The 21,122-nt window shown below is 56.4% G+C and overlaps 1 protein-coding gene across 1 annotated transcript; it reads left to right on the top strand.

Moving 5' to 3' along the window:
• Positions 1-426: 426 nt before the first annotated feature.
• On the top strand, positions 427-18,923 carry LOC147414559 (inner centromere protein-like). Its single transcript, XM_086472359.1, has 19 exons — positions 427-563; positions 891-1,004; positions 4,301-4,905; positions 6,682-6,733; positions 7,410-7,443; positions 8,565-8,664; positions 9,362-9,452; positions 10,492-10,627; positions 10,701-10,835; positions 11,376-11,387; positions 11,991-12,100; positions 12,460-12,571; positions 13,785-13,892; positions 14,235-14,365; positions 14,580-14,665; positions 15,595-15,692; positions 15,920-16,030; positions 17,999-18,173; positions 18,718-18,923. Exons 1-19 carry the CDS (start codon positions 427-429, stop codon positions 18,921-18,923), a joined length of 2,553 nt encoding a protein of 850 aa, XP_086328485.1.
• Positions 18,924-21,122: the final 2,199 nt, after the last annotated feature.

Here is a 21,122-nt window from a genome sequence, read left to right as displayed (position 1 = left end):
GGCCTGGAGGGGCAGGCGAATAGGCTGTGGGGCTTTAACGGCGGGGAGTGATGGACGCGGGCAGAGGCCAATAAGAGAGCCAGCCTCGGGGGGGAACATGCGCGCTGTGATTGACAGAGGCTGGGATGATGCCGGGGCGGGAGGGGGCAGCCGTGGCTGTGAGGGCGCGGCGGGGCAGTCGGTCGGTGTGAGCGGCGGTGGAGCGGGCCGAGGCCGTGCCCTGCCTTAGGGGGAGGCAGATGGAGGGGCCTGGGGGTCCCTCGGGGCCGGAGCTCTGGGCTTGTGCCTGCCCGCGGTGCAGCACCGGGTCCTGGCCTGTCCCCCCGCCCCGAGGCAGGCAGGGGGCTGGGGCCTCCCCTCCCGCCCGGGGGGTGTCCCCGGCGGCCTGTGAACCTGCCGGCCTCCCTCTGTGTTTCAGGCAGGGCCATGGCGGAGGCTGACGGTCCTACCCGGCTGCTGGAGGTGTGCGGGCAGCGGCTCTCCCGCTTCCTTCATGACGCTGAGCACAAGCACTTGGCTTGGCTGCGGGAGGTGGAGGAGCAGGGCGTGAGGATGCTGGATAGGTAGGGGCTGCCCTCAAGGACCTCTCCCTGCCCCAGGGAGATGGCTGCTCTCAAAGTGCTTCCAGCCTTGCCCCGGGGCAAGGCCGTGTTTCCACCGCTGCTGGGCCAGCCCTGCTGCGAGGCCCGGCCGGTGCCAGCTTTCCCAGCTGGGTGACTGGGGTGTGGTGGTATCACTGGGCTCTGCAGCTCGGTTTGGGCCGTGGTGCCAGGACACTTCACTGGCTTGTTTCCCACCCCTCTCAATGAGTGACCCGTGTTTGGTGGATAGCGTTGTTTTAGGCAGCAGGGGGAAGCAATCTCTGTCTTCTGCGTTTGTTTGCTCAACAGCAACTTTGGGGCTGAGCCTGAATTAATGCCCAAAACACCGTCGCAGAGGAGGCGTCCCAAGAAAAGGCAGTCCTCCTGCCTGAAAGATGACAATAAGGAACCAAACAGGAGGAGGTAGGTGAGTTGGTTTGTTCTGGCTCTGCTGAAGGGCATTTAGGAGTGAAACAAGAAGGTAACTGTTTCCACATACACAAAACCAGAAATCGCTGCTTTATTCCCTAAGCTGCAAATACATTTAAAAGGGCACGTCAAGATCAATCAGCATTTTGATTCCTGTGGAAGCTTGGCATACAGTTGGCTGGCTTCCTTCATTTTGATTCTTGTTTTTTCTTTTTTTTTTCTGGTTAGAAACAAGGAATAATAAATACCTTATTTTCTTGTCTGTTTGGATTTGGGTTTTGTTTCAGCATGATTTTTGGCCTGAGGTTGCTACTGGCATTCACTCCCCAAACCTTTGTGCCGGTGCTCGAGAGAGCCTGAGCATGGAACTCGCCACCAGTGATGTGCAGAAGCAGCACGTCCACAGCCGTTGTTTGGAGTGGCAGGCAGAAAGGCTCAAAGGGGTTGGCGGTGAAACAAGTGAAAATTCTAAGTGACTTGTTTAGAACCAAGCATGCTTGAGATGTTTAAAACTGGTGCTAAGTAGACAGCAGGTGCCTGCAAACAGAAGCCAAGGCGGGGTGGTATAGGGCATGGTTTAATTGCACGTGTAGCTGGGGATGGCTGAGGTGCTAATTACCTTCCTGGATGCTGCTTTGCAGTAGCTGACTGTATCTGCTCTCGTCTGGTGGTCAGCAGCAAGGCGGTTCAGGTGACCTTGCCTTCAGGGACCCGTGAGCTGAGGGCAGGCACGTTGGCAGCTGCTGTAGTGTGACCCAGAACTCGTCACTGGGCACTCGGGAGTAAACTGCTTGTGTGTTGTGGCCCTTAAATTTTGATAATCATGGTGAAAAACCCACAGAAGTTGGAAAGGAAGAGTTAGAACTAAAAGACTGTCAGAAACCAGACATGGAGGATGGAGAGAACAGCAAGAATAGTAAGGGAGCGTGGGAAGTTCCTGCATGTGTGTGGTGAAGGAGGGCAGGAGGAGAAAACACTGCAGATCTAAAGAGGGGGAGCTCCTAAGACATGCTGTTAGCTTTCAGGTAGCAGCTGCGTTGCTCCCCTGAAGACAAGTCTTGCATGTATTTTTCCTCATTTAAACTTGGGTTTGAGAAAGATCTGCTGATGAGACAAAGTGCCTGGGCGGGCAAGCGGCCGCTCCTCGACGGGAAGGTCGCGGTGGAGTTCAGCACGTTGTGCTCGTCCTGCAGGGCCCAGCCATTGCTGTCTGCCGTGCTCTGTTTTTCTCAGTATGTATTTAAAACCCCATTTCTGAGTGTAGCATTAATTGCGTGTTTTTCCCACCTGGTTTGTTTTTGCTAATTCTAGCAAAAGGTCCCTTTTCAGTAATGATTCTATGATTCTTGCTGGAGGTCAGAATGAGAAATTGAGGGAGCGAGGCAGGAAGGAGGGCAGAGGGTATCAGCTTGAATACGGGCAGTGGGACAAGTCACTGCTGGTGGTCACACACCAGGGGCTGTGAAACCTTGTTCTCGCACCACAGTGGGTTTTCTCAGCTGCCTTTTCGTGCTGTTGGACGTTCCCCCTTAGCTCTCCCTTTCCTCTTTGACTCCTCCACACTTTACCTGGTACCTCTGGGTCACTTTGGTGTCAGAAGCTGCCTTCCCCCGGACAACCAAATTTGTCTTTTGGGTCTGGGGTTGTGTCACGGTCCGCTCGGAGGCCTTGTGACGGTTCGTTCGCTGTGATCTCAAAGTGCAAAATTAAGGCGACCTCACCAAAGGGGTTCGCTACAATCAAACAGGGAAACTTTATTGTTTGCCAGTGAAGCGGCGTGCGATGGGGAAAGGAAAGGGGAAATAAAGTGACAAGAGGACAGATCCTTGGCTGCCACCGCGGATCCAAGGCATCCCGATGGTCCCGGGTCCAGGCAGCGTCCCGCCGGTCCTACCGATGGCCGGGATCCTTGCTTGATAACGGTTCTCGGGCTCGTCCCTGGCACCGGAGAACGGCACGGCACTCCTGCGGCAAAACAGAGCCCTCTTGCCTCCGCAAGGCTCCCTCCTTCGGCTGTTCCCTCCCCACCAGGTTTCTAGAAGGGAGCAGCAGACAGCAGCATCTCCACCCTGCTGCTGTGTCCTGCCAGATGAACAAGTCGCTCAGCTCTCGTCCTTGCTCTGTCCGGGGCACAAGGACCTCACGAGCCTGGCATTCAGGGTCAGCAGCTGCTTCTCAGGCAGGCCGCTGCAGACTCATGTCAAGGTGTCGGCCGAACTTTCAGAGTCCATATTCCTGATGACAAGGCTGAGACAATGCTGTTTTCGGACTGACTCTTACAGGTTGTCCACCCAATCTCCTTGACTTGCTGGTCAAGCGCGTGGCTCCATCCTCTCCTGACAAGTTACCTACTGCAGTAAAGAGGGTGTCACCGCCAAAGTTCCCCAAGCCTCTGTGTAGTTGGTCAGGTTTAACTGGACTTAATCTGGTCAGGTTTAACTGAAGTAATAGAGCTAGAGACAGTTACTGTTCCTGATAATTTTCTCCTAAATCACAGTAGTTCAAGCAATTGGTGAGTCCAAACTGTACAGTTATCTTTCTGTTGCCTTCCGCAGGGTCATGCTGTCAGGTGCCATGTGTATGGCAGCGTTGCTGCATTCCCCAGCTTGTTCACAACCTCTGTGTTGAGAGCCACGGACGTTTCCCCAGTGCTTGGGATGTCCTTTATACCGAGCAGCCTGCCGGAGAGCAGCAGAGCCTTCTGTTTCTAGCTGGGATCTTGTAGATCTCCACAGGGGAGGCCTCCACACGGAGCTGACCATGGGAGACTGCAATATCTTCGATCCAAAATCCCTCCCCGTGTGGATGTCCGTGCATGGCTCGAGGCAGTGGAGTTGGGTGCACTGGTGTGACTTGACTGTCCCCTGGCGTCGGCTCCGCCTGGGGCTGTGAGTTGTTATCCATGAGCATCCCGGTCCCTCAGCTGCCGCAGGTTGTGTCCATGCGCTACAGCCTTTACCTGAGCCCGCCCAGGCTGATGGCTGGGGTGGCTGCAGCGAGGGGCCTGTGCCCTGCGCTCCTGCCTGGGGCATGGAGTGGTAACATCCAGCAGAAAACCATCTTGCAGAGCGCAGTGAGCAGGGATTTCTAAATTGTTCCAGCTGAATCTGCCAGCTCTCAAGGTCCAGCTCCTGCGTTTCATCCATGATAAGAGATGGGTTGTGAGGGGGAATGGTGGAGGGAATGAGCCTGCAGGTTCACGTCAAAACTTGTCTGCTTTTTTTTCTCTAAAAATCGTTTGGGAGTGGGAGAATTCTTCATTGCTTCATTCAAGGCTGTTTTTGTTTAAGGTTGTCCAGAAGGAGAAGCAGCATCAAGCCAGCATCTTCCCGGCCAAGTTCCCAAAGGCGCCACAGCAAAGAGCAAGGCCGGGAGCCCGGCCGTCAGGGGGGAGAGGTGGTGGCGAAGACGGACGGCCAGACCTGCCCTCAGGGTGCTGACGGCAGCGCCGCAGCCTGCGAGGCTGTTATGAGGGAGCAGTTGCCCGAGGGGGATGCAGCCCCTGAGCTGCATGACGTGTCTTCCATTGCTGCGATCCCCGCTGGCCAGACAGCGAGGGACAGGGAGGAGGCCCCCAGAACAAGAGCAAGTACCTCCACGCCCAAGGCTGCTCAAAACAGAGATCCTGCCGTGCTCCAAGATCGGTCTCCTCAAGGCCTCGAAAAGGTGCTTTTCCAGGACCCTGACAGCAAAATGACTACGAGATCCAAAATAGGCCATTGCTCTGGACGCCGAAGCTTTGTGGGTGGCCCCCACAAGAGCCGTAGGGCCTCCCTGGCAGAAAAATATTCCCTGGCCAACAAAAGAGAGCGCATGATCCGGAGGTCTATCAGCAGGGCCATTTCAAAGGCGGCGGCAGCGCGAGAATCGTCCTCTGCCTCCAGCAGAGTGAGCTGTAAGTCTCTTCCAGTTGTCAAGTGTGTTCATGTGGCGAAATCAGCTCCTTGGCTTGGGCGTGGGGAGAGAGGAGCTGCGGAGCTGCTCAGCTGCGTTGGCTCCAGCTCCGCTTGGTCTCCTCCATGGGCCGTGTGGGTGCCGCCCGTCGGGGGCGCAGTCTTCAGGTCCTCCTCGGCTGTCGGGCCAGGTCTTGAGGTGTGTTTTGCTGCAGCAGGTGAAGGAAGGGGCGTAGGCACAGGGGCTGGCGGTTGCCTTGCGTGGGTTGTGGATGGGCAAAAAACCAAGAGTGAAAGGGAAAAAGCGGTCTGGCTGGTTCTAGCCACGTGTGCGTTTTGGCTGATCAGGAGAGACTGCAGCATTCCCCGGGGAGGGGCTTTAATTTGTGCGTCTTCTGCCAACTCTCCACAAAAATCTATAGGAACCGAGCATCTCCACCCCTGAAATTTGGCTGAAATTGGCAAAGGAGCTTAAATGCTTTTTGGGTGAAGGTAGAGTGGCTGGACTGAGAACCAAATAGCAGAGTCATCAGAGGAAACAAGATTCAGATACCCAGGCTATTCCTGGTAGCGCTGAACTCCTCATATCCGCTGTTCCCACTGCTCCTGGGAAGGTTTTGCTATTTGGACTTTCTAAAATCTCTGCTTCTGAAGTCAGACTGGCTTCTAATAAAGCTCGGAGGCCTTTGGTATTTAGTTCCGTCAGCTTTGAGTCACACTGCATCTAGGCATTTGCTATAACACTTTCAGCTAAGTGGTGTTATGGGGGGAATGAAATCAGCCTAAATCCACCAAATCTCTGCATAAAACTGTGTAGGGAGGCAGGAGCTGAAGTCAATCGACTGGGAAGTGTTATCTCTGACACAGGCAGGAGCATGTTTGTGCAGCTGGAGCAGGCTGCAGGCAGAGGAGCTGCTGCTTCAGTTCTCTGCCTTCCCAGCTGTCACGGTCCGCTCGGTGGCCTCGTGACGGTTCGTTCGCTGTGATCTCAAAGTGCAAAATTAAGGCGACCTCACCAAAGGGGTTCACTACAATCAAACAGGGAAACTTTATTGTTTGCCCGTGAAGCGGCGTGCGATGGGGAAAGAGGGGGAAAGGAAAGGGGAAATAAAGTGACAAGAGGACAGATCCTTGGCTGCCACCGCGGGTCCAAGGCGTCCCGATGGTCCCGGGTCCAGGCAGCGTCCTGCCGGTCCTACCGATGGCCGGGATCCTTGCTTGATAACGGTTCTCGGGCTCATCCCTGGCACCGGAGAACGGCACGGCACTCCTGCGGCAAAACAGAGCCCTCTTGCCTCTGCAAGGCTCCCTCCTTCGGCTGTTCCCTCCCCACCAGGTTTCTAGAAGGGAGCAGCAGACAGCAGCATCTCCACCCTGCTGCTGTGTCCTGCCAGATGAACAAGTCGCTCAGCTCTCGTCCTTGCTCTGTCCGGGGCACAAGGACCTCACGAGCCTGGCATTCAGGGTCAGCAGCTGCTTCTCAGGCAGGCCGCTGCAGACTCATGTCAAGGTGTCGGCCGAACTTTCAGAGTCCATATTCCTGATGACAAGGCTGAGACAATGCTGTTTTCGGACAGACTGTTACACCAGCCTACACCAGTTTGTCAGTGACGCTCAAGGGAGGCGGCGGTGCTGGTGTGGAAAGCTGAGATGAGCAATCAGCGTGTTCCCTGGGAGGAAAGCCTGCACAGGGACCTGAGCTCCACCACGCACACGTTGCTGCTCTTGGGAAGCCTCAGAATGAAATCCCCAAGCTAGCTTCTGTTTTTCTCCTCTAGGTCAAAGCTCGTTGGAGGTTTTTGTGGAAGAAGATGTGACCAGCAGCATGAGGTGAGGCTGCCGTGTAAAGCGGGCAAGAGGAAACCACAGAAAACCCTGCAAGGAAGCTATATGGGTCTCTCTTGTAGTGCAGATCCAGGACTAGTTTTGTGACGGCCTGTTGAGGTCGTGTCGTCCCCTGGGGCTGGTTGATGTTTCAAAGTTTGTGCTGTTCAGGTGCAGCCTTTACTTTTCAGAAGTCTGTTCAGGGCATGGTGAGGTTATCCCTGCGCTAGGGTGGGGTCCAGCCGATGCCATGAGGCCCCGGAGGCTGCCTGGTGCTGGCTGGCAACGTGTGAGCTGTCCTGGGGTTCCTGGCTGTAACCAGCCTCCGAATGCCTGGCGGTGCTGGGGGTCAGCCAGCTGTGGCCTGGCCGTGAGGGTGGGCAGCTGAGACTCGGCCCAAGTCTCATGGAGCTGCGTCTTCACCTGCTGCGCGGAGGTCCTGCAGAAGGGGCCGAGGCTCGTCCGTGTGGTGCTCAGTGATGAGGTGGAGCGGTCCGTCGGGAGAACTCGCTGCTCCACCTCTGCGTGACCTGGCTGAAGCAGGCTTGTGCCTCTTGTGCCCCTGTACTTAGGCTTGTCTGCACTGGCCTCGGGGTCCCATGTGCTGGCTCCACCGCACTTTTATCACCTGTAACTCACCCTTCAGAGAGTTGAAATAATTAAAATCGCTCTTCTTTTACAGACCTGGACTGAAGCCGAATCCCCCAAGTGACAAGGTGAGTTCTAAGGAGCAACCTACAAACTGTCTGTCTGGACACCTTCTTGCCTGAGTCAGTACCTTTGGCTGAGCGTTGCCGCTGGGAGCAGGGAATGTAGCCAAGGATTGTTCTGTCACGTCCCTTCGAGCTCAGCGAAGGCGCTGCCGGCCTGCACGGGGCTGCCCCTCGCGTGCTCTGGCTCCTGGTGGGCAGAGACATTCTGTGCCTTGATAAGGCTTCTTTAGGAGGGGGTTTTCAGAGGTGCTTGGCCGGTTCCCAGCAAGTTTTTTGCCTGTCGGCTGGGCATGGTAAGTGGCTGTGTGTATTCTTAGCCGGTCTCTGTTGCATGTCTGGTTTGAGGTACAGAAATCAGGGGGCAGTTGGAGTTATGTGCTTTCCTTGACCACTGAGGCTGTGCACGCCACACGCTAGCGTAAGCCTGCGGTGCTGTAGCAGGACAAAGAAATCCAGCCCCTGCTTTGAGCTGGCAAAAACATCCTGTGTGGTTGTGCTGCGAACCAGCCGAGGTGAGCACCGGCCAGCAGAGGGGGTGTTCCTCTGCTTCGGAGCGGCTCCCTGGTGCTGTTGGGAAGCAGCAGCAGCGGGAAGGGGCGGGTGGCTCTGCTTTGGGGGGTGGTGGCAGGGGAAAGGCAGCCCCCCAGCACGTTGGGGTGCTGTGCTGCAGCGGCCTTTTGACTTGTCTTCCTGTGAGCGTACCCTAAAGGTGCTTAAAGTGCCTCTTGACCGTGTGACCTGACACACTTTACAGGCGCTTGTCTTTCAGGACTGGAATATCAGTAGTTCAAAAATTGGGGTCTCCAAGGTGTGTAGAAGCTGCTTGTCATTCTCGGGGCACTTTGACTTTGGAGTCCAGGTTCAGTGAAGCTCCTGCTCTGGTTGAGGAGTGCTGGGCAACTGCCCTTCCTGCAGAGGCTGGTGTTTTGTGAGCAGACCCCCCTGTTGCTGAAATGAGCCACTCGGCACTCGTGCAGCACAGCTCTAGCTGAGAGAGAAGCAGACCCTAGCCTAGCAGAGGACTGCAGTTGGAAGTGACTGGCTTTTTCAGGGCAGCAGATCCATGGTAGCCGTGTTCTTTGGAGCAACTGTGCTAAGAGAATGCTTGTTTCCTTTTCCTGCAGCCTCCTGAAGGTGTCCTCATTTCAAGCAAAAGTATACAAGCTGCCAGCCCTCCTGCACAGCACTTGCCTCCTCCTGAGCAGCAGGCAGGGAACAATGAAGGTAACTTCGTGTTGGTCTCGCTTTTCTTGCATGAAGCCCCAAAGACACACAGACCATGAGAGTTTGGAAAATTTGAGACTTGTGTTGAAACAAAACCACCTCTGACCAGTCAAGGTAATTTTTCAGGTGAAATTTTGACCTCCTGAAGAGGTGAGACACGCAGTTAGATAAGCAAGGACATTGTCAATGTGTCCAAGCCTCGAGACAAATGCTGTCCTGTCCAACTTCAGTGTGCATAATGAGTACCTGGGGACACTTCGAAAGGAGATTGCTTAGACCCACAGCCTTCCACATAGTGTGGTGTGTTCTGTTAAAGCGCCTTGACATCCCTTTCCTCTGGGCTAACGTTATGTGAGGATTTACAGGTCCCATTTATTTACTGCGCCTCAGAGCAAGGAGAGGGAGAGATTTGGGCTTCTTGTTTGTCCCCTGTGGGAACTGCAGGATCTGATAAGCAGCTGGAGAGGAAAGAGTGGCTGGAGGCCTTTTGGGGAGACAGGTTGTGCCTGTTCAGAAGGGTCTGTACAGGACGGGCGCTGCAGCGTGCCTCACAGTGTAGGTGCACAGCACTGGTGTTCCCGGTGACCATCCAGGCTCCTGGCTTCTCCGTTCGGTTATGGAGGGAACAGAGCCGGAGACGAGAGCTGGAGCCCGGCAGGTTGCCTTGCACGTGGTGCTGACTGCAGTCTCTTCACAGGAAGCTGTGTCAATCTGAACAGCGAACCCCAGAACGAGAACCAGGAACAACCCCGCTGTGCCAAGTCCCAGGAGAATCCCTCGCGCATGTGGTATGAGACATGTGCGAGGAGGAGGAGGGAGCCAGGGGTCTGGAAGGACTCGGGCCTGGCCTTTTAAGTAGTCTGTTTTAAAAAGCTTTGGGTGTTTGTTTCCCTACCTTTCCCCCACCTTGCAGTGTAATTTTGAAATCTTCTTTGGCCAGATCTCATCTCCTGGGAGTTCCTTGTGACTCCTTGAGCCTTGTTTGGGTCTGGGACCCAGGTCTGGCTTGGGCAGCAGACATGTGGGTTCCTACACACCCAGAGTAAGATAGCACACTGAACTCACGGCTCAGATGTGGTGCTGAGTGCCTCATAAGGGGGTGCTCCAGGAGCAGTTTCAGAAAGCAATGCAAGTAGGTGACTGACCTGTTTATTTTTGTCTTGTGCAAGTGTCTGGAGTGCCTGACTTGTTTCCTCACTGCTTCTATTACTGGTGTTTCACGTGAGATTTCAGCTGCTGTTAGCTTTGCCCTCAGTCGCCTGTCCTGGTTTTGCTGGGGTGAATTTGCTGTGGGTAGTGGATGGGGAGTGACAGTAACCTCTGTTCTCATGTGGATGCTTAGGGTCAGGGTCTGCAGCCTTCCTCGAGGCTGCTGCTGGGCTGGGCCCTGGTTGGGTAGTGAAGCAGAACCCCCTGTTTTCCCCTGTAATTAGGGGGTGCAAGTGAAGTCCTTTCTGACCCTGGCAAATCTGTGAGCATCCCGAGTGTTTGTGGAGCACATGAACCCCGCCAGTGCGGTGGGCTGGGCTGGCTCGTCGCAAACAGGCGGGTTGTGTCTGTCTCGTGCTCTTCGTACCAGGGAGAGCAAAGACTTGTCGTGCTCTGGGGCTCGGGGTGACGGGTGAGAGTGAGCGGGAGGTACGTTACTGCTCTGGAACCTGGGTGCTCCCGGGCCGAGCCGCGGCGTGCCCTCCCTGCCCGCTTTGCAGCCGGGGCGGCGTGCTGGCGGCGGGGAGCAGGCGGAGCGGGGTGCGGAACGGCACGGGTGCTGCTGGCAGGACGGGGGAGCGCGGCGGTCACTAACGTGCCTCTTGCTGCCGCCGCCAGGACAAGAAGCTGTAAACGAGCGGTGGGGGTTATATGGAACGGGCAGCAGCCCGGGGGTCCCGCCCGGTCTCCGCTGGATGACAAGCACAAGAATTCAGCAAAGCAGACGCCACCTTCTTCCTCTCCGGCTAGCAAGGTGAGTGGGTGCCACGGCCCCTTGCCTCCCCTTCCCTGGCAGGTGCTGACTTCCCTGCATCTCCTCCTCGTAGGTTGTCAGACCGCTGAAAAACTTCCTGCAGGCTGTGCAGCGAAACCAGCTGCTCCTGAGCCCGGGGCCCGCAGGGCGCGGGGGTGTCCTCAGGAACTTCATCAAGCGCAATACTCCCACCCGGCCTGAGCTTAAGGTGCGTCAGCGTCCCGCCTTCCCTCGCAGGGCTGGAGGAGGGGATCAAGTTTGGGGAGTGGCAGGAGGGACTGTTTGCTTAGAAAAGCATAAACTTATTCCTGGTTCTGTCTGCTGCCGTGGGTCAGTGCAGGTCCTGGCAGCACACTGGCCTCAATTCCACTTCAGCCCCTCCGGGGAAAGGAGACTGGCTGGTGTTGCCTTGCATCGCCCATCCACGCGCAGTTACTGGCCAGGGGTCTTTAGCACCAGTCCTCAGACCTTCCTCTTATGCAGAGAAATCTCAGCTGCTCTGTGGTCAGCAGAAACACTTTATATTCTGGGGCTGTTGAACCATAGGAAAGTCTTTGCACTGGGAATCTGCCTTTGTGTCTTGTGTAAGGGGCTGCTGCAGGGCTGAAAGACAGGCAGTGTGGGGTCAGGCAGCGGGTCCTCTGCCACGTACTGGTAAGGAGCTGCAGCTAAGAACGGGGTGTATGCTATGAAGCAGGGTTCTAGTGTTACTTCTAAACCCTTAATCACTTTTTTAATGTCTCTACAGGAAAACTTTGTTGTAAGTAAAGACACCCTTAACTGGGGGGGCTGGAAGACTTTAACGGCGGTGCTGCTTGTCTCACGGGCACTGACAGCTCTTTCCCCTCACTGGCATCCAGCTCTGTCCAAATAAGTCAACTGGCCACACCAGGGGTGAGGTGGCGGGATCTCTTTGCAGGTATGTTCTGCTGGGGCCGGGAACTGCTGGGAGCCCTTTTGGCCTCTAAGCAAGACTACTCGCACTGTGCTCCTCTTCACCCGTTCTCCAGCCGCTGCTGTAGGTAACACTGTCCCAGGAAAGGAGCGTTTGCTACAGGCGGTCACCTACAGCAGAAGGGTGCTGTTCGCTGCCCAAATGTATTCTCTCCAGCTGAAGGACTGAGGTGTTTCCCTCCTGTACCCATGACTCTTCTGCTCTTGTTAGTTGAACAAGCGCTGTTGCCAAACCTGCATTGTTTCTTACCTACTGTTCACTTCCCGTCCGGGTGTGTGGGTGAACAGGGCTCTGACAGTGACTGCTTTGTTTAGCAGGCTGCCTAGCCTCTGGCTGCCTGCGCACGAGCGGCCTGAGGGTAGAAACAGGCCCCAGCAATTGGTACAGTCTGAACTCATCTCCCTCCAGGAGAAGGAGCGGCAGAGACTGGAAAGCCTCAGGAAGAAGCAGGAGGCTGAGGAACAGAGGAGAAAGAAAGTGGAGGAGGAAAAGAGACGGCGGCAGGCAGAAATGAAGCAGTGAGTTGCGTCTCTTACCTCCTGCTCCTTCGCTGGGTCGGCGCAGAATCGCCTCGGAGGCCTTTCCTGCCGGGCGGGCAGCGCTGCTGCACCCAGTTGTGTGCCTTCCGCTCGGAGGGAGCTTTTAGGGGATGGTGCTGCATGGGCACCCTGAGCCCTGCTGTTGTGGGAACCGCACTGGTGTGAAGCACCTGCTAATGTCTGACCTTCATCCAGAGGTGAGCTGACGCTCAGCTCGGCCAAAGCAAGTCAAGCAAAATAACTGTTTTCCCCAATTACCACGGCAAGTCCTTTTCCCCTCATCCTCTATGCTCGAGCAGACAAAGCTAACAAGCCCCTCTTGCACACACGCTGCCCAGGAGGAGGGAAGAGCGTCTGAGGAAGGCACTGCAGGCTCGGGAGCGGGTGGAACAAATGGAAGAAGAGAAGAAAAAGCGGATGGAGCAGAAGATTTTACAGAACGAGGAGAAGGTAAGAAGGCTGACCAGGCTCTGGACCACTCGGTGCAGTGACGTTGTCTTGGTGAGCTCTGAGACCAGGAGGGAGCAAACGGGCCGCTGGCATGATACGTGCCGGCACAGGGTGGCTGCTGGTGGTGACTAATCAGGTGGTGGGTAAGTCTGCAGCAGAGACACTGAAACTCTGTCTAACACGAGGAGGGTTTTGTTCTCCACACCTCTGTGGTGGCTCGAAACGTTCCTGCTGTGACACGCGGTGTTGATGGTGCTCCACGTTCGAGGAATGCGGCAGCATCCCCGGGAACAGCCCCTGCGAGGGGGCAGCCGCACGCAGCTCGCAGCGCGCTCGCCGAGCTGCTCGCCCACAACGCTGCGGGCAGCGAAGCCACGGGGCCTGCAGGGGCTTGCAGAGACGTGGTGGGAAGGAACAGCTGCCAGGCGTGCCAGGGCTGCTGGTGGGCCTGGCTGTGCGCGTGTTTGTGTCACGTTCGTGTGTTAAAGCCTCGCCTGGCCCGTTCTCGAGGACAGGCAGGTGTAGAGCATGCGAGGCTGCGCGTTGATGGCCGCCTGCAGGCAGTGTTGTCACTTGCACAAGCGTGCGGGACTGAGGGAGGCTGTTCCCGACTGACCCGCAGCCCTGGCAGCCTTTGGGAGAAGGAAGGCTGCTCATTTGGGGGGCTGAACTAAAGTGACCTTTGGGAAGGGTCAGCCTGAGCAAACAGAGGAATCGTGCTCCTTTCAGCCTTGCCCAAAACCTGAGTGGCCAAAAGTACACCCAGCCCCGGCTAGTCGGCTGCTGCGGACATGCCGGTGCTGCTGCTGCGGCAGACGGCTCGGGGGAGGGGATCGCTGGGGCTCCAGCTTCCACGTCCCCGGTTGGTACGGCAGGGCAGTTCGTGGGCAGCAGCACCGCAGGCAGGGAAACCAGATGCCTGATCCCCTTGTTCTGCAGAGAATCCCTTACAAGATGGAGGCACGTGTTTTGGGGTTGTGTGGTGGTCTCCGTGCTCCTTTCTCCTGTCACTCCAAGCGACGGGCGTCCCTTCACGTGGCTGCACGAGGCCGGTGCAAAATGCAGTGCATGTGTGGCGCTTGCTGGGTGCTGGGTTCTCGCTCTCGTTGGGACCTGGACGGTCCCAGCCTTCAGCAGGAGCCTCCGTCCCCGCTGTGGGCAAGGCCGTGAGGGGTGTCCTGGGGGCGGCGGGGCCGACGTGTGGCTTTCCCAGGTGCGCCTCTCTCAAGTACGGGAAGAGAAGGTGGCAGAGGAGCGGAGCAAGAAAAAGCTGTCCAGGAAGCACGGGGAAGCTGATGCGCGGAAGCAGAAAGCGCTGAGGGTGGTAAGAGCAACTCTAGGTCCCTCCTACGCGTAGAAGCGGGAAGGAGTAGCAGGGAACCCCTGCGCTGTTCTGGCTGGTGGGACGGGGAAAGGTTACTGCCTCTCCTGCTGCCGGGATTTTGGGGTCCGGGCTGCAAGATTTCTGTCTGGACAGTTGATGCTGGGTTAGAACACAAAGGTACCTGTGGGGGCAGAAGGGAGAGACCACCCAACTGGTAGGCAGGCCGCGGAAGGTAAGAGTGGATACAACTAGCACGGGTTGTCTCAGAGCATTCGCTCCGTATCCTCCCGTCTTTCCTCACTTGAGCTGGAGGGTTTCAGGGTTTTCTTTCTTCTTCAGGACAGAGACTCATTTGAGCAGCAAGAACCACTGCAGAAGAGGAGAGAGGATGATGTGAAAGAAAAAGGAAGGAAAGTCTTGGAACTGAAAAATCTTGTAGAGCAGCAACAGCTGGAACAAGTGAAGGAGAGGTACCAGCTTGTTTCTGTCCTGGGGGAGGGGACTTGGCAGCAGGCACGGTGAAGCAATAAATATAAATGGTATTGCTGAAATTGGGAGGCTGGCCTGGGGGCCAGACTGTCCCCAAGGTTTGGGTGCTGAGGCAAGAAGGCTGTAAGAATGCCTGGGGGGCGGGCAGGCAGACATGCTTTCCTCTAACTAAACTAGAGGGTTTTTTTTCCTCAGGGGTCACAAACAGCAAGGGAAAGAGAAGGCCCCCCAACCACAGCTGGAGTCAGCAGTGTTTGCTGAAAAAAACCTAAAGGTGCGGAGTTGAAGTGGTCTTGGAACAACTTCTCTGTGGTAAACTAGTGAGGCATGGGATACGCAGGCTTATTGTAAGACCAGACTTGTTTTCCAAGCGCTGTGTTACTGTTAAGGTTTTAACGTTTGCTATTATGTCACTTAGAGGATCAAATGCAACAAAACCAATGACAAGCCAGATGTGTTATTGTAAGGAGTTGGGGTTTGGGCGAGAATAAGCCAACTCTGTTGATAAAGTTGGGGTTGGCTGATTTCTTGTCAGCACGTGAGCCTCCTCAGCCCCATCACAAGATGGATGGCAGCTGTACAACGGCACTTGGAAGGACACCTCCAAATGGCATTCACTTATACTTAAATGAATATGGAAATTAGTAAGAGATTTGGGTGTTTTCCTACTACATTCACTCACTGTATTTGGAGGATGTGATTCCCTTAACAAACTGCAGGTATCATATGGCTTCATGTAACTTCATTTGCACTGACACAGAGTGTTACGGCTTAAAGTCGAGGCTGTTTGTCTGAAAATATCCCAGTAACATTTTCTTTCTACACATAACATGACTCTTTCTTTTGCTGCCTTCCTTAGTAGAAAATCAAACCCCAAATGCCACTCCTTTTAAGGATAAATTCCTCCTCCTGTATTCGCTCTTGCTGCTCTTCCTCACTAGGTCCATGACACTCAAGCTCCTGTTTGTGCTATATCATTTTCATGAAGGTCTCAATTCCTCAAATGTTGCCAGCGACTGGGCTGGAGTGAGCCACAGCAAAGCTCCTCCAGATAAGAGAGCAGTCGAGTATAATTCAAAGTGCCTGCAGCTCTTGCCCTCCTATAAGCTCTTCCCTGCTGAGTAGTACGGGAGAAGAAACTCCTGGAAAAGTGGTTTGGTTTGAAAATGAGCTTAAGCAGTGACGTTTCTTTCTCCTCGTTAGGAGGAAGAGAGCCCGAAAGAGCTGCACCAGCTGCCCGGGCAGAAGAGAGCCAAGCAGCCGGCATCCATCGCTGTGGCTTCTAATCCCTGGCTTAAAGCAGTAAAGGTGAGCGTGGGCTCCGGAGACCTTGTTGGTCTGGCTCTGAGCGAAGGCGGGAGGCGCTTTATCTTTGAGCCTTGGGGTTGGGTGTTTTCCGCAGAAGGCGGCACTGAGGGATGGGGATGTGTTTTTTCCAAGGCACCCGGAAGGTATGGCTTGGTTCCAGAGGCAGGCTGGCTGTTTCGCTTGGGTGAACGTGCCTGTGGAATGCCTTGATTCTTGTGTCTGAACAGGAGGAGGATGGTCTGCAGGAGCCCCAGCAGCAGCTGGGAGAGGAGAAAAAAAACAGGCAACCAGAAGCCTTGACTGCGGCCTCTGGGACGTGGCTGAGCAAAGGTGTGAAGGTGAGCCCTGGTTCCAGCAGAGCCCTCCGGCGGAGGAAGGGCTCTGCGGGGTCTGGTCGGCTCTGGGGCCAGCCGGCGGATTTGCCGCCCGTCGGCGGTGGAGCAGGCGGTGCGGTGCTGGGGTGCAGGCTGCCGGGGTTAGCAGGCACCCCTGCAGAGCATGGGGGTGTCTGGCGACTCGGCACGGGGGGACCCGAGGGGAAAACCCCGTGTTTTACTCGGAAAAGCTGCGGGAAACGGCCACGGGATGGCAGCACATGACGGGCCGTCGGCCCGGCCGCAGCCTGCAGCGGCGCTGGCAGCCCCGGCTCCGGCCCGGCTGGGGGCTCCGGGAGCCCGCCCGGGTGGGAGCTGCCCAAACCGGGGAACCAGCGGGGCAGAAAGCGCCCCACGGGTCAGACACCGACCCTGAGCGCTGCCTCTGCCGCTGAGCGCTCTCGCCTCGGGGCTGACGGCCCCTTCCTCCCGCTCGGCTGCCCCACGCCTGACCCGTGCCAGAGCTCCAGAGAAGGCAGGCCAGAGCTGCCGCGGGGCGTGTGCCGCGGTGTGAGCCCTCTGTGCCAGCGCCAAGTGCCTGGATGGACGCACTGTGGTCTTCCACGGCTCTTCCACAAGAAACAGGGAGGGAAAAGGGTTAAAGGAGTTGTCAAGTCACTGGGTGCAGTGACAAGTTTAAGTAGTAGACATGTGTAGGCTTCTGCGTCCTGTGCCACGTGTGGCTGTCGTGCTTTAACCCCAGCCATCGACCGGGCACCACGCAGCCGCTCGCTCGCTGCCAGTGGGACGGGGAGGAGAATCAGGAAGGAAAAAGTAAAATTCAGAGGTTGAGATAAGGGTGGGTTAATAACTGAAACGGAATAGATCAATAATTGTAATGAAAAGGAAGATGGCAAAGAGAGAAGCAAACACCAAGAAAACAGGCAGTGCAACGTGGGGTTGCTCACCGCCCGCTGACCAGTGCCCAGCCAGTCCCTGAGCAGGGATCAGCCCCTCCTGGCCGCCTGCCCCCGGTTTTACACGCCGGGTGTGACTCTGGGGTCTGGAATACCCTGTGGGTCTGGGTCAGCTGTCCTGGCCGTGTCCCTCCCGACTCCTTGTGCCCCTCCAGCCGCTCACTGGCAGGGTGGCAGGAGAAGATGAAGAGTCCTTGGCTTATAATGGCTGAACCAACACATCGGCGTGATATCGACGCGGTTCTCGGCCAAATCCGAGCCGCAGCCCTGTACTGGCTACCGGGAGGAGAATTAGCTTTATCCCAGCCCAAACCAGGACAGACTGCCAGGTCTTCTCGTCACCCCTGTTCCTCACCAGGAATCCAGGAGGTACCTCTGAGCTTTGGCTTGCGCTGTGCTGCCCTGCAGCTTCGGTGTGAAACAGGGCCCTGGCTTTTCCCTGGCCGGCTCTTCCTGCAGCGGGGAAGCCGCAGGGCCGGCAGGCGGCCGTTGCGCTCTGCAGTCCCCGCTGCAGGCACCGGCTTGTCCTGCGGCTCGGCTCGGCGTGGGATGGGGTTCCAAAGCAAAGTTCAGTTAAAAAGCCAAAAGGATTTGAGCAGTTTTGGGCTTTACTGAAAATCTCAACCCGAGCCACCCGCCAAGCAGGAATGCTGTAGGTGTCAGTCAGCGTGCAGATCGGAGGGTTCCCGCACACGGGTGACCTTTTGGCTCTGCTGTTTTCTGAACTAGGGACGAGAATGAGTGTGAACGGTGCGTCTGCTCGAGCAAGTCAGCTGCCCGCTGGTTCCTGGCGGAGTTCCCTGCCCAGCACGTGGCGTTGGGAACTCGCCCCTGCACTCGTGGCTTGTGCTCAGCGTGAGCCTCCTGCCCAAACACCGTAACAGCACCCTGCGGTGGGACCTTCACCCAGTCTGCCCGTCCTGCTGGTGCCCGCAGAGGGGCCGGCAGTCAGCCCGCCCTGGCACGGCAAGCTCTCCTCCCAGCTGGCAGCTCTGCCGCTTCCCGCTCTAACCAGTGCTCTCTGTGGTTCCAGAAATCCTTCTCCACGTCCTGCTTAGGGCCCCCAAAGGGCACGAAGGAATCCAGATCCCCAGAGGTAGATGAAAATAACTACGGGATGGATCTGAACAGCGATGACTCCACAGATGATGAGAACGAGCCTCGGAAGCCTGTCCCTGCCTGGGCTGACGGTAGGTGCCAAGTTTGGGTCTATTTTCTTTGGTTCCTGCTCTGGGCAGCTGGAGCTTTCCAGATACACTCGGCGCGACCTCAGTTTCCCCAGAGCGCGGCCCAGGAGTGTGTGAGACTGGGGCAGTGTTGGGACTGCCGGCGGCGAGTGCCGAGGGTGACTGGAGCCGCTTTCCTGGAAGCGCTGTCGCGTTGGAGTTAAACCAGAGCGTGCGTGTGCGGGGAGCTGCGGGTGTGAAGAGCACGGGGGGCTCCCTGCTGGTGAGGCAGCCCGTCCTCCCCGGAGCACCCAAGGTGTGGGGGGGTTGGAATGTGGCTGGTGTGCCAAGGGCCGTCCAGCAAGTGCTGCTGGTGGCTTGAAGAGGGGTGTGGGCTAAAGCTTTGCCGTGAGCGGGAGAACAGTTCGTGGCACTGGCCGGACAGGGAGTGGTTTTCCAGGTCTGGAAGAAGAGCAGCTGTCCTGCAGGCTCTAAGGGAAAGGGCAGCTTCAGCCGAGCGCTGAGTGCGTCTCACGAGGCTGCATCTCCCGTGTCGTTGTTCCCGCAGGGTGTCAGCTTAATCAAGCCATTTTACACCAGTATTATCACCCAGTGAACATTGACCAGCTCTTCGGGCTGATCCCAAGCCCTAAACTGGAGGATATTTTTGGCAAGAGCAAACCTCGATACTTCAAGCGCACGAGCTCGGCAGTTTGGCACTCCCCGCCTGGCACCAAACCTGCCTATTGCCCGTCTTGCGACTTCAAAAACTGAGGAAACGCAAAGGAGGGTGTTTTATGGCAGCGTGGCCTCTCCCTTTGTCATTTCTTGGCGTGCGTTATACTTATGCTTTTAAGCTTTTATTTTGGTACAGAAATAACAATATTTAATAAAATCCTGTTGCAATAAACACTCCGTCGGTGTTTCTCTTTCCTTTCCCCCGCCCTGGTGGAGCGATGCTTCTGCACGGCTGATTTGAGATCGATGGCTGTGGCTTTCGCAAGCGTAAGTGCCGGTGCCTGCGGACGCGATATTGCACCATTACATATCCCCTTGGACTCTGAGCAGGATCTTGCACAAGGAAGCTATGAAATTGCTGTAGGGAAGATCAAATTTTTTAATTAGCTTGGGGGGGTAATGGTTTCATAACCCGCTCTGTGCTGTACTGATGCATTTAACAATGCTGCTCTCTGCAAGTGCTTTTCCTTCAAGAATTCTTGTGAGCTCTTGTTACTCTGAGCCAGAGTCTTTTTTTCCTGCAGCTGGAAAATTCTGCGTGGACATTTTAGGCAAAGTCTAAATGTCTTGTTGCTGTTCTTTCCTAACAGTGAAATGAAGCCCAGGTCCCGTTTTTCTCACACTTCAGCGCACGTGGGGGTCCCCGGGCCCTGCCGAGCAGCGGGGGGACAGCTCTGCGCAAACCCTGCGGGCAGCAGCAAGAGGAAGACGCTTGGATGAAAAGGGAAAGTCCCCGAAGTCCCACGCTTGCCACAATAACCTTTCCTTCCTCTTCCTCCGGTTCCCTCTCTGGCCGCACTGTCTAGCACAAACGTGAGCGCGGCGGAGGGACTCTGTCCCACCCTGGGTGACAGGCCGTGCTGCTCGGGGCAGGGCTGGGGCTGTTTGCTTGCTCTGCGCTGTCAGAGATGAGGGGCCCTGGCCCTGGCTGTCCCCAGCACAGGCTGGTGCCCCAGGGTCTCCTTCCCCCAACCTGCGGGTGCAGGCTGCGAGAGGGAACGCAGCAATGTGGCCGTGGGCCTGCTCAGAGCTCTCTGGGCCTGCTTGCCTCTGGTCAGAGTGGTTTTGTGGAGCTTTATGATGGGCTCGGAGGGTTTTGAGGAGTTTAGAATTTGCAAGTGTCTCGGTGGGAGAGTCTTGGAGGCAGTTGGAGCTTTAATGGGTCCTTAGAGGCTGGAGCTCCGCAGAGCCAGTGTCAGCAGTTGGGATGAGCTTTGCAGAGGCACCGAGCAGCTCAGAGCCCGCGAGCAGAGCGCTGGAGCAGCTAAAGGCTCTTTAAAGCTGCTCTCCAGGAGCTCTGTCCTGGCTGCCTCCCCACTCCTGGGTTCCCCCAGCTCTTCTGTTTATCTTGGGCCCCCTCATTTTCCCATGGGATGTCTGTGGGGCTCTTGGGGACTCTTGCTCTTCTGGCTGGGCTCCCTGGGGTCCTGCTGAGCTCTCTGGGGTTGTCTCAGCGTCTTTTGGGCTCTCTTGGGTCCCTCCAGGGTTTTGGTGTCCCTTGGGTCTTGCAGCCTCTCTCAGCAGTGTTACACAAAGGAAAAACTCCTAAGTTTTAAGCCACATTTGACTTTCTTTTTACTGAAAGAAGCTGATCCTGTTGGAGGGGAGACATGCTCAGGCTCAAACGATCGCAGCCGTACCCGTGGGGAGTGCTCTGGCCACCTCCTCATCAATGCACCAAGTCTGGGGGGCACTGGCGCTGCTCTCCCCAGGGCAGCAGCAGTCAAAGGGTCCAGCTGGCCCCATGGCTCTGGGGGTCCCCTCGGGGCATTCCCACCTCACTCCTGCTCCCTGCCGTGTCCAGCCCAGCTGCACCCCACACAAGATGCTGCAGAGATGACTTCAGCCTCTGGGGCAACACCCTCACTTTGTCTTTCTCAGATTTGCTGTGGGTTTTTTTTTGCCTCCAGCCCCTTTGGATTCCTCTGTGCTTTCCTGGGTGCTCTGGGCTCCCTTGGTTCGGCTCTCTTGGGTTCACCTGGGCTTTCCTGGGCTCTCTTAGCATTGCTTGAGCTCTCTTGGGATCTCCTTGGAGTTTTTTTTTCCCCAGTTTCTCTGAGCTTTCTGGGACTCTCTTGACCTCTCACTAGTGGCTTTCTCAGGTGCTTTCAGGGTGGCCACGGCACCTCTGAGCTTTCTTAATGTCTGCTGACTGCCTGGGCTGCTCTGATGTTGCCCGTCTGCCCAGGCTCTCTTGGGCTCTTTCAGGCTCCCCTGAGCACAGGCTCCTGTCCC

Source organism: Leptosomus discolor, chromosome 12, assembly GCF_034619465.1.
Source record: "Leptosomus discolor isolate bLepDis1 chromosome 12, bLepDis1.hap2, whole genome shotgun sequence".
NCBI lineage: Eukaryota > Metazoa > Chordata > Aves > Leptosomiformes > Leptosomidae > Leptosomus > Leptosomus discolor.
Note: the sequence above shows the minus strand (reverse complement) of the source record. Positions and strands in the feature narration are given on the sequence as shown.